General features: G+C 49.2%; 1 protein-coding gene across 1 annotated transcript in view; it reads right to left on the bottom strand.

The window, feature by feature from the left end:
- Positions 1-13,208, bottom strand: part of LRIG1 (leucine rich repeats and immunoglobulin like domains 1) — a 91,179-nt gene that overhangs the window by 77,853 nt on the left and 118 nt on the right. Inside the window, 3 exon segments of the mRNA XM_012573270.5 lie at positions 12,780-13,011; positions 13,014-13,087; positions 13,089-13,206. Coding sequence (XP_012428724.5) covers positions 12,780-13,011; positions 13,014-13,087; positions 13,089-13,206 — 424 coding nt within the window.

Raw genomic sequence — 13,208 nt, 5'->3', positions numbered from 1 at the left:
AAGGTCACTAGGGAAGTCAATGCAAGAACAGGGAAAACCTCAGTTTTAAACTCTGTATCTTTTTTATCTGGTTTATTCAAATAAGCACAGCTGTGGTTTAAGAACAACAGGGTGGCAGAGTGCAGCAGCTCACAAGACTGGGAATGGTGGCTTTGGTCAGAATGATGCAAATTTAAAGAGGGATAAAAATGCCTTATTCATTTTTCCTAAGCCATGTCCAAGTCCTACCAACTCTTTCTTAGGTCAGGCAGTTTCTGGAAATATTTTCTGACTCAAAATATTTGCAGAATTTCAAAAATTTGCTCCACAAATCTTGAGGCTGCTTTGTTCAGGAATGCTGACATGAGGGCAAAGGGAAACCAAAGCTTTCCTTGAATGCTGCAGAAAACTTTAAACCCTGCCCAAGATGAAAAAATGCAAGAGTCAAAACTCAGAAGGAAGTGTGGGTTTTCTGTTGCATTTCTAACACCACCCTGAACCCATTCTTCCAAGAGGGGACATGGCTGTGCCAGGACAGCAAGGCTGATGGCCTCCATGTGCTCCCCTCAAAGCAGGGCTGAAGTTAGGAGTGAGTAAATAAAACAGGCTTCAGATCAAGTTTTCTTGGCCTTTGCAGAGATGATCATGCTGTGAAAAAGCTCTGGGCACAGTCTCTTCTCCCAGACAGGATCCAACCACATCCCAATGTCCTCCCATCCACAAGCACCAAAGGACAATCCACACTTGGACTTTTGTTTTCATGGCTTCTGGGACAGTACTTGACTTGTCCTCTGGAAATACCCATTGCATTCCACAAAACTGAGAAAACTAAATCTCTAGCTTAAACGTAAAGCCTAATGTTTATAGGGTTACATTAGGTGAGATGGATCTGCACTGCTTTAATAACGGGGCTGTTTTCAGGCTGAGGAGTCTTGCCAAAGCAAGGACCAGCTCCTGCCTGCTTCAGCTTGGCATTTATTCTTGCCCTGCTTCCCAACAAGTCCCCATAGACACCATAAGGTGAGGGCTGGAGGGATGATTTCAGCTGAGGGAGACCAGTGTTGTGGCACTGGGCTAAATGCAGAGCAAGGGTGGAAAACAACCACGGTGGCAGGTTGGGCACGGGTCAAAAAGCCACATACTGTCCCAAAACACCATCAAATATTACACACAGAGATGGTTCCTTGGCTTGAAAGCCCTCAGTGGAAGTGGCCAGAGTGAATGGTGAAGGCCTGGCAGAGTGAGAGGTGCTGGAGGACCTGGCTTGTCCCTGCTGGCTTCTCCCCTGCCTCTGCCCCCACAGACCAGACCTAAACAGGCATCCTGCAACCTCTGCCCAACACCACGGGAATGCCAAAAGAAGGACCAGCTCTGCTTTTCCACATTTGGCACAGTCAGGTGGCTCCAAAGCCTTCCACAGAAGTCAAGAGGAATTCTGCATTTCAAACCTAAAAAGCAGGAAAACCATCAAAAGGCTTTTCAGTTATGACAGACTGAAATCTCCCCCCAAAATATTTCAATGCACATTTTCAATTCACTCCCAATCCCAGTCATATGAGGGTGTTGCTGCTATTGTCTATCACACAGCCATGTTCAGGAAACTGACTTCCCAGGGAGCCTGCAGGGATGGGATGGTAGGCAGGTGGTGATCCAAAGGGAGATCTGGGGAATGATGACCCCTTCAATGGCAAGAGAGTCTGTTCATAACCAGCAGTCAGAATTACTCAGGAAACCATAGAGGAAGCAATTGCAACTTGTTGGACAGGGAAACTTCCTCATTTTGTTCAAAATGCACAGACCTGCAATCTGTGCTGAGCTCCTCTTCTTTTAACCGCGCATCTCACAAAAAAAAAAGCAACATTAATTAACACAGCCCCAAGTATTCAGCTGCCACCTCATCCTCCCCAAAAGGGCGGATTTGTGTTTTTTGACTTGAAAAAAAACGATCTGTGACAAACCTAAATGGCTTAATGGTGCACAGCCCGTTCCCCAGCAAGCCTCACGCTGGCATTACACTTGCACAAAGAGTGCTTCAAGCCCTGCCTTTCAGCTATTCCCAGCTGGAGAGAGAAGCAAACAAAGTAAACAGCAGGATACAGAGCCTGGGCAGCCTGAGCACACCATGCTTATCACACACAGGGATGCAGCACAGTCCCAGTGTCCCTGCCAGCTGAAAGGACAGCTCAGGCTCTTGTGAAGCAGACCACAAAGTGGTAACACTTGAGACAAGTGCTAGGAACCACGAGAGGAAAACTGCAGCAAAGAGCCTGGGCTGTGATGTGGCATCTCCCAGGGATGCTGCCCGGCTCTGCCTTCTGCCCACAGGGGCTGCAAATCCCAGACCCCTTGAGTGGGCAGCGAGGGAAGGAGCCCCAGTCTGAGGGATGCAGACACCCAGGGCCACTCCTTCTCACCCACAGCTGACAGCCCCATGCCCAGCAGGCTGTGAAGGCACTTTCTTCCTGGAAATTCTGCTTCAAGAGGAGCAGCAAGTCACCAAAATCAATCCCCAGCTGTGGCCGTCACAAGAGCCTGCTGCTTTGGTTGAGATGCTCCTCCACTGCACTGGTGACATCACTTTAGACACACAGAAAACCACGCTGGTCCCCCCCAAAGAGGCCAGGATTTGGGTGCTTTTTCCATGGCAGCAATCCTCTGTTCACAGGAACAATGGAAGGGGTAACCCAGCACCAAATCCTCTGCTCCTGGCTATGGATATCAGATAACACCAGCCAGACTCTGAACACCTTCACCAGCCTCGTAACAGAGGTAGGCACAGCTCTCAGAGCTGGGACTCTGCCATCCCCTGCAGGGATGGTTAAGCAGCACTGCTCTCTCCCACAGAGATTCTTTGATTTCTCATACAGGGTCATCTCACACTGCTGCCCTTCCCTCAGTGGGGATACAGCCACTCTCCTCAGCCTGCTGCCTATAGGAGAGGCAGGCATTCCAAATTTGAGTTCACCCCTTAAAAGTTGGTCAACAGCATCAAAAGCTCTGGGGGAAGAGAACAGACACATGGGCCATTGCATAGCCTCCCTTCTCAGGAAACCTGGGTAAACAGCAGTACCTGACTCAGATTATTGCACCAGGGAGGAGCAAATCCAGCTGTTTGAAGTAGACAGAGTAAGCCAAACACATCCTGTTAGATCTGTACAAGTTTCTGTCCCAGGAGATTAATTCAAAGACCAATACATGTCTCTGCTGGTACGGTCAGCAAGGATGAAACCAGAGCTCCTGGAAGAGATTCAGCTCACCCAGGAGTCAGAAGCCAAGCAACTTCACTGGGGAGCTGGACTCAGCTTCACAGAGATCAACAGCAGGAAAAACTGAAAACTGCAGGGGCTGAAGGGGTCTCACTGCATCCTTCTGGGATGGAGACACAGGCTGCCAGCTCCTTGTCCAGCAGGCAAAACAAATCATAACTCTGGATAAAAGTGCCCAGAAGCTCTGCAGACCTCCTCTCACACCAGAGAACTCACAGAGCAAAGGTGGAGTCTGCCTAGGTACCCATTCTAATATTATTTTCTAACCTACTGTAACAGAAAAAGTTGATTTATCCACTCTTATGAATAGTCACTCAAATCCCTTAATTTAATCAACCTTAACAGCTTTTGGGTGGTCACCACCTCAATAACAAAGGTTGGAAAGTGGGAGAGGAGATACACAAGAGGTTTACAACCATGTGAAACAATAAAGATGGCACAACACTCACAAATCCTTCCAATTCACAGAAGTCTAAAAAAACCACACTATCCTTTATTGATTTATATGCAAAATGCATGCACTACTCCAAAAGAATCCAAAGGTGTTCAAAAGCCAGGAATTCTGACTCAGATTACTTTTTAAGGAGGAAAAAAGAATGAACAGAGTTGTTTATAGACCAACAGACAGGAACAGCACAAAAATACACTTAGCAAAGAAAAAGCACAAACTATTATGACACCTTTCAAAATAAAACATCACATGATTAGTTTAAATCTCCTTCTAAAGCAGGAGAAGTCTCCCCATATTGCCAAAACAAATGAAATACAAGTGTGGATGTGACTGTGCTGCAGTTCAGGAGGGGACAAAGGTTTGCAGTGAATTACATACACTAACAGAGCATGGGATGCTCTCCTGGCTCCCAGCAAGGCCAGACCACAGGCAGCAAAACTTCCAGCTGCCCTGTGTCACAGCACCTGGCATTTCTGCCCATGCCTCTGCCACCACCAGGCAGATGGGTGAGCAGTGAAGTAACTGGGCATGAGAGAAGCAGAACATCCAGGATCAATGTACACCTCCCCAGCCTTGGCAAACTACAGAGAGGTCATTGCCAACACAGGCCGTGGACACAACCCTGCCATACCCCTCCATTCTCTCATTCCCCTGAGGCTGCAAAGTCTCCTGAGAGAGGAAGAAATCCCATGGCTCCATGCAGCTTCCAGCTCCATCTCAAAGCAACTACTTTGTGATGGGAAACAGCCAAATTCAGGCTGCCTACCCACAGACTGGGCTGCTGCAGAAGAGCTCATCCTGTCCAGTCTGCTGGAGGACATTTTTTAAACCTGTGCTAAAGGACTGTTTCTGGTACTTTTCCACAACTCTGAAACCTGGGTTGATGGCAGAGCCACAGCAAAAAGGCAGCAAAGGGTGCCTGGGGCTGCTCCCCAGGCAGCAGCAGAGCTCCAGGCTCCCCCTGCACACAGCACAGCGAGGAGAGGCACCGGTGTTTGGACAACTGGAACACATTTAGGGGGCAATTTTTCACAGGGCCTCCAGCCAGGCCATTTCCTACAATCGCTGTTTTATTACCCAGGACAAAATCCGTAGACCAGCAGCTTCCCCCTCCTCCCCCAAATCTCCCACCACCCTACTCCTACACAGACATACACCCACATCACCACATGCCAGGGGAGCACCTACACACACAGGACACCTCCAGCACTGCATCCATAAACACAGCTACAAATCAACAAACCTGTCACCTCCAACTGAATGCCATCCAGCAATTCAGCCCCAGTCCCCATCTGCACTGGGGAGCAGCCCAGCACTGCCACACAGGCTCCACGTCCTCCCTGCTGGACAGCCATCACTTCTTTGGAGGATTTTTTAGATGACAGGTAACATAGAAAAGTTGTGTTTATATTGGCATGCAGCAGGCTAAAACACACTATAAAGTGAAGTTATAAAGCAGCCTGAACACCAGCTAGGCAAAGTCTATTCGGAATTTACAGGTCAGTATTTTGGAGAGAGGCTTGTGAGTAGCTATAGAGTTGATGGTAAATTCACCAGAGCAGAAGAGCATTCATATCATTGAAAGACAACAGGGTTCTGTCCTGGAAAGTGCCCATCCCAAAATCACAGGCTTTGGGCAACCAGAGAAACATGTAAGTGGTGAAGACAAATCTCTGTCCCTCTGTGTGTGGGCAAGTGGGAAACAGCACTGCCCAGACTTGGCATTCTGAATTTCTCATTTCCTCCTTGCACCTGAGGGTTTGTCTGCCTTTCTATAGGGAGAAAAAAAAACACTAAAAATTGGAGGAGGAGGTGGTCTAGGAAAAGCATTTCAGTTCAAGATTCCACAGCCAAATTGCCACAGAACTCAGTAGAGTGTGTTCTCTAATCTGAAAGGATTCCTCTAAAAACAGGCACCTTCCAAGGGGAAACTTCTGCAATATGCAACCAAGTAGAGTAGGATTGACAAGAATTATATTTAATTTTTCAATATAAATATAAAGAATTATATTAGCATCTCTGTTAATTTCAAAAAATAATGAGACTGCCCCAATAAGTCCAAAAAGACACCAAAGGAAAATTCACACAAGAAACTGCCCCATTATGAACAGCAACATAAACCCTACCCAAACTCTGCCTCCCACCTTGGAATGAAAAAAAAGCAACAAAAACAAATTCTCTTGCACATAAAACTTTTACTTCCAGAACAAAGCTTTAGGCAGATAATGAATTTTCAAATGTGACTTGTGTATAACATTTTAAGAATCTGTAGCTCTATATCAAATTGTTCAATTGTTAAGTCTCCTATACTTTTCCTCCCAAAATCCACGCAGAGCCACTGTGGGAAGCTACAAAACTGCCATGGCAGGTGCAAATAACCAACCATTCTGTCTGCACATCCAGCATGGTTAATAAAAGTTACACAGATGGCTGCAGTTTGAAGCCTGTCCTTCAATTCTTAATCAAACTGAAAATGGAACCACGTGGAAGTGAACCATGCTCCTGGAACTGGATGTGAGACGTCATCATGACTTGAGAGGTGTCCCCAAAATAGCAGGGCCTGCTTCTAGACATCTCCAAAATTATATGGTTGTGGCCTGAGAGACAACGTGCTGAAAACATAATGAGGGAGTGTAACATATTACATATGTTGTGGTCCTGCTCTGAAGCCAGAGACTGGGGCTGTAGGACTTGGGCTGCAGCACAGGACTTGGTTAACTATTAATGGATGACTCGGCTACAACAATAATAGGTATTTCATGTGGTGCATTAGCACAACGGCACCCCGGTCCTTGACTTAGGCCTCTATCCATGCTAGGAAACAAAAAAAAAAAAAAAAAAAAAAAATTGTAGTACATGATTTAATAGCTGGACATACCAGGAAACAGGGATTTTTCCAGGGTGTGCAGGAAGAAACCCTTTGTTTCTACTCCTTTCTTCACATGCCACCAAAAACCAGCAAGGGAGAGCTGTCAGGGGGTGCCCAGGTTTGCATGAAACCACAATCCAGACCAAGGTGCTTTATTTATTTACTGTTATTCACCAAAGCTAAATTCTATGTTAAATCACTCCCCTCACCCTGCATGAGGTGCTAATTCCTGCCCAGCCCAGGTCCTGCAGAGTTGATCAACCTGAAGCCTGGATTTTCTACAGATGGCTCTCCCAAGCAACATTAGTCTAAATTATCTCTGCTGCATTCATCCACATGACCCCATCCAGCTCCACACTGCAAGACAAGGGAGTCACACTGGGTAATTAGGTTAGCAGCACAAAATGATTGTGTTAAAAGCTGATGAGCTGAGCTAACTCAATCCAAGGTGTCTGGCAGGGCAGCACAGGAGATCAATTAAAAGCCCTGCAGCCCTAATTGAGAGTTTCTGGGTGCAGCTAACATACCAGTCGGGGCCAATACACAAATCAGGGCCAATACACAAATCCTGAGCAGAGCTGGCTACTGAGGAATGAGAGCCATCATCCCAATTTGCAGCCACTCAAACTTCAAGACAAAACCCGAGTCCCTCTTGGATGGATCAAAGCGCTCAGAAGCCAAAGGCAGGCGCTGCTTGGGCATGCCCAGGGTGGCACTCGGCAATCCCCAGCTGCCCGGCACACCGCTGGGAGATGCTCCTACATTCATGAGCCCAGGTGCAAACACAGAAGGGCATTTCAGGGACAGTTCTTGGGGGATTTGCCTCAACATGAAACCACCTTGAGCCCTTCCAGCAGGCTCTTCTGAAACTGCAGTCTGGGACCATCCTTCCAGTGCTCTCAGACTTCCCTGCACCAGGCAAGGCTCACACACCAAATAAAGCCCCACTTCCAAGCACTTCTACATCTGCCTAAATCCCATCAGAGACAGGACTCCAGCAGCAGCTTAAGCAGGGAAGTGAAATCTCACCCATGCTCAAGGAAGCGTTTAAGTACCTGAAGTGCTTTGTTGAAGTGTCTGGGGTCCCAAACGTATTAGTTTACCACCTTTGATGCCAACAAGCAAATGGATAAAACAATCAACCTCACATCTGCTCCTTAAATTCCAAGTAGGAAATCCTGCAAAGCTCAGCCACCCCCAAACCTTACATCCAGAAGACTGTAGAGCACTTTGCGCAAGCAAAGAAAAAAACTATTAAGCTGTACCTAACACATAAGAGTTGATTTTTCTGGAGAACACTTGATGGTGTGTTCGTTTCTTTTTTTTTTTTTTTTTCCTACTGCCTACTGAGACGCAGCTTCCCTTGTCCTGGGAATTTTCCCTCTGCAGCTCCTCCTCCCCCAGCTCCCAGACCATCCATTCTCCCCTTTTCAAACTGCACCCATTGTAAATGGCATTGAATATTAACACAGCCCATTGAGCACTTGCTTCTTTTGTATGGGACCCCTGCGTTTCAAATTGCAGTCACTGCAGAGAGGAAAAGTCTCAAAGTGATTAAATGCCGTGAAGTTTCTCAAAAGGAGAGAGGAATATGCAGAAGAGGCAGAGGAGGTCCTAGAGCTTTTCACTAGAAGCCAGGGGCTTCTGCGAGAGCCAGAAGGGCTTCTTAAGTGGGGGTATTTTTTCTTTTGTTACCAGTCTCATATTTACTGTTAATCCTAGTCCGATGAGCCCATTTCTGCTCAGTGTGGGATGGAGAGAAGCTCAGGCAGCAGATGCAGAGGGCTTGCTGTTAACTGCTGCCCTCCTGTAGGAACTGATAAATAAATACTGCAGCATGCTGAGGGTGGTCAGCGAATCCACCGACACATGTTCGCACAGGAAGGGTGGATTTACTTGCAAGCACATGTATTTATTTGTGCTAAAGCAGGAGGCCCGGAGAGGCACAGCTTTGCGAGGAGGGGCTCTGCTGTTGCCCACCGGGGCCAGGAACTGCAATCCCGGGGGTGCAGAGCCATCCCGGGGCTGGGACTGTCCCGAGCGGGGCCACTGGCAAGGACAGTGCTCCAGGGAGCACCGGAGCCACGCAGGAGTTCTTCCACAAGCACCGCCAGCTCCCAGCACTGTCCCACCTGAGCAGGAGAACCTCCCCGGAGCACCACCCAAGCTGGCTTTGTGGGATGTCTTTGCGTTTGCCACTGTTGCCCCAGGAGGAGGGAGAGGGACCAGCCACCTGCACCAAGCCACATCCCTGTCCCAAGCCATCCTTCCCCCCCCCGGGCAGCCGGCACACGCTGAGAGCTCCACAGCTGCGCGGGGCAGCAGCCCAGGGTGACCATGACTTAATCTTTGTTCCATTATTTCAGCAGGCCTGGAAGCAGGACATGCAGGAGAGGTACTGCCAGCAGCACTCCCCTCTCTCTGTCAGCAGGAGAGGCCCCCACACCACCTCCAGCATCTGCAGGAGCAGACTTACCCCAGAGCAAGTAATGCCCTTTCCCAAAAAATCCCATGCAACCAGCATCAGCCCCTTACCAAGCAAGCAAAGAAGCTAACATGTGAAAGCAAAGCTATGGGACCCCAGTTTAGCAAGAAATTTATAGGTAATTTTGAGCACAAATATTAAGTTTCATTTAATAAAATCTTTGTGTGTATGCACTTGAGCCCAGAAAGAGACTGCTCCTGACTCTTAGTTCAAATGCACTTCCAGACCCTGAAACCACTGACAGGCACCCACAGGACTTTAGAAAGCATTCAGACACTTTGCCCTGATCTCTCCAGAGAGCAGCAGCATCGTGCAAAGAGCCAACACACACGCAGCTGGTGCCTGGGGGTAACTTATCCATACAGCCAAACCCTGGAGCCTTCCTGGGAAACAGAGAGCAGCTCTTAGCCCAGCTCTCCTGGGTACCTGGGGATGCTGCCTTTTCCCAGACATGCCAGGCACATGCACATTGACCCAGAGGCAGAAGGGTCTATGCACAGATGGTCAACATCCCCTAAAATATTTCCTACTCACTTGGATCAAAAATGCACAATACTTCTGTTTAAAATAAAAACTTTATTTCCTACAGAGCATGCTAGCAATGAATTAACTATTCAACCATAGCCTCATTGTCCCTAAATCTTCTCAGCAAAAGCTGTACCTAAAATACTGTCTATCACTAAATTGAAAAGGAAAAAGAACCCTCAGTCATACATGATGCCTAAAGGAAATAGCTCTTCTGTCACTCCTCAAAAATCAAGCTGCATGGAGAAGCAGAGGATGCAGGGGATGTCACCACATCACCAATACTGCTGAAACCCTGGCTTTTTGGGGGCAAGAAGCATTTTGTACTTAAGCTTAGCCCTAAACTTTGTGCCACATGGAACACTACTGTAAAAACAAACTTCAGACTTAAACACCACAAGACACGAAGCACCTCCAAAGGGAAGCACTGCAAAGGAGCTCTGTGCACCCTTCCCAGGATCAGGAACTGCATCTGGGTGCTGGTGCGAGGACGGGATGGGTCATGGCAGTGTTGCAACGTGCCCTGTGCAGCAAGTCAAGAACACTTATATAACTGGTACACAGTGCTGAGCTGCCTGTTGCTTTTAAAAAAACAAAAACCCACAACAAAAACAACCCTGAAAAACATCCATGCCACACTACATTAAATGTGAGTGACTGCAGCCCCTCTGCGTATCAGCTATTCCTTCTGAAAGCTTGGGAGAAAAATTACAACTCCGAGCTCTGCTGCCAGCAGAGAAATAACAATAGTTTCAAAAAGCCCCAGTGCTTTTCCTCGGTACTGATAGTCCTGTTGACAAAATACGAAGCGTGATTAAGTCTGTTCCAGAACCCTCCCCGGCTGCCGAGCCGCATTTCCAACCCGACAAACAAAAGCTTTATCTCCAACACACTGAAAACCGACTCCAAGCACTGCCTCAGCATTGTGGCACTCGTTAGGAAAAAAGATAAACTGCTAAGGAGGGATTGTTCAATAGAGCTTTAATGAAGTTAAAGCACTGCCACCAGAGTCACTGGAAACTGGATTTTATCTCATATCGAACATGCCCAAGCTTATCACCCCGGGGAGCAAACTCCTCTGGCGGGACACAGCCTGCCCAGCAGGGACGGAGATGAGGGATGCACAGCTCCAGCATCCCAATTTATGGCTGGAGAACCCGCATCCCCCGGGCTGCACTCCCGCATCAGCCATGGACCACTGCAGAGCTTCACGTTTGCCTTCTTATTCTTTAAAAGGGCACTTAAAAAAAAAAAAAAAATCCAAAATCCAAAAAGAAACAGAGATACTTGCATAGAGGTAACTTTTCGTTAGCACATGGTGCTTTTATAGAGAACATTAAATCAGTAAATTAGTGAGTTATCAACCCGCTGCACAAAAAAATGAACATTTACGATCCCACTGAGCCTGAAAAACATGCTTCATCCTTGTGCTTCTAAACTGAAATAGGTAATTTTAAGTACTTTTTAGTAATTAGAAACAGTATTACTCTAAAAACAAAACTTGCAATAGCTTCAACGACTTCTTTTCACACTAGCTACGGAGAGGAAAAAAGCCTCAATGTTGCATTTTCAGATACAACCAACTCCTGGTTAGTTTGCAATATACAAAGTTACAAACCGCATTCTAAAATATCAACAGCCCACGGGTCCATAGCAGAAGATTTATACATGCTCTTACTTCACCAATAAAATTTGAACTGAACACAAGTGACTCCAAAACCTGCCCCATTTGAAAAAGACACTCCTGGGTATTAGCACTCCGGAGGAAAAAACACAATAGATTTGTTCTGTCTGAGTTATTAACGCACTTCCTTGCCCAAACAAAGATACCCTGTCCTATTTTAAGAGGTGCATGGGAATGCTGGAATTATTAAAAGCTTGCTCTGAAAGGTGAGGGAAAGATCCTTCAGAGCAACAGGTGAATGGGATGAGTCAGGGCTTTAATGCAGAGGCGTTCCTCTCAGTATGAGACACGATAATTTAATGTAAAAGCAGGCATTTGTGCAGCTAAAAGTGAATACCACCAGGAGAACCAGACAAACCTCTAATAATTCTTTTCAATAAGGAGCTGGATGATCTCCAGCAATACTTCAGTGACCGTCCTCTCTCCTGGCAGGGCTGAGGATTATCTATTACAGCCAGGGGTTTTAGAGATTCGATAATTTATTAATCTGTTCAAACAGCAGAAAGGCCCCGCAACAGAAGCGCTGTTCCCTCTCCTTTTCTGGATACTGATTTCCCGAAGTTAACTAACAGTTCAGGGCGCTTATTTTCACAAGTTTGTGAGCGCACACACATACTCTAGTCCTCTCGGACTGTTCAACGACTCGACCTGTCAATGCCAAGCACACATTCCCCCCGAATCTCCCGAGCATCAGGTTCTGATCTTTCATTTCAGCTTCCACGAGTCCAGAGCGGCGGTCACACAACGGGAGCGGACTCGCTGCGCTTCCCGGGAAATGGCAGTGACACCGTCCTGCGCTCGGACACGAACCTGAGCGCTTCGAAACACCCTCACAGGGATAAAAACCATCGCACGGTGCTGCAGCAAGCACCAGGTGTGGGGCTCTAAGCTCAGCTGCCCCCCAGGACATCCGATACACCGCAGCTCAGTAACCCCGCTGCACACGCAAGAACGGAGGGAGCGCAGCCAGCCGCGCCGCCTTGACTGGAAAACACCTGGATTTCACCGAAACTCCCCAGAAGCCCTCGACTCTCTTTCTATCCCTCGAATTTCACAGCCTAAAAAGTTGGCAGCACTAAAAGCCAGAAGAGCGGGCGCGGCCGCGGCGCTGGGGTCCGGATTCGGGCAGGCGGGCGCGGCCCGGGCCGGCGCGGCCGGACGGACAGACGGATGGATGGACGATGCCCTAATAAGGATTCGGAAGCCCAAGCTGGCCGTTATATCCCATCGCTAAGAGAACAAACCCGCTCCCGGCACACCCGGAGGCCAGCCCCGAACGGGACCGAGATACGGGGAGCCCCAGCTTTTCACCGGGGATCAGCACCGCTCCCGCCGTCTCCGTGCCGGAGGGAACACGGCATCCCGGGACCAGCTCCGCACGGCGCAGCGAGCGCCTGCTTCACTTCAATAAACAAGCCGTGCTTTCGCGGGGATTTGTTTGAAGTTGACAACAAGCCAAAGAGCGGCGCTTCGGCTGCCCGAACCCCTCGGCCCGTCCCCGCGGACCCCCCGGTACTCACAGGTGGCGCGGCCAGCGGGGCAGGTCCCGGGGCAGGGCGGGCAGCGCCAGCCCGCCGCAGCTCAGCGCGTCCCCGCCGCAGGCGCAGCCCGCGGGGCAGCCGCCGGCGGCCGAGCGCAGCAGCCCCAGCAGCAGCAGCGCCGCCGCCGCCCGTGACGGCAGCGCCATTTTGTATCCGGCACCGGGGAACGGCCGCGGCCGGAGGAGGCGGCGGGAGCGCTCACGCCGCGGCCGCTCAGCGCCGCTCCGCCGCCCGCAGCATCGCCTGGGCCGCCGGCCCCGCGGGGCGCTACGGCACCGGCATCCACCGGGCACTGCCGGGCGGGTCGAGTCCGCGTCCCCGCCGCGGGAAGCGCCTCCTGCAGCTCCTCCCGCTCCGCGCCGCACGGCTCGGCGGGCGCCGGCCGCTCCCGGTGCGCTCCCGCGGGGT

This window comes from Taeniopygia guttata, chromosome 12 (genome assembly GCF_048771995.1).
Source record: "Taeniopygia guttata chromosome 12, bTaeGut7.mat, whole genome shotgun sequence".
NCBI classification, from domain to species: Eukaryota; Metazoa; Chordata; class Aves; order Passeriformes; family Estrildidae; genus Taeniopygia; species Taeniopygia guttata.
The sequence above is the reverse complement of the archived record's forward strand: the minus strand, read 5'-3'. Positions and strand labels throughout refer to the sequence as shown.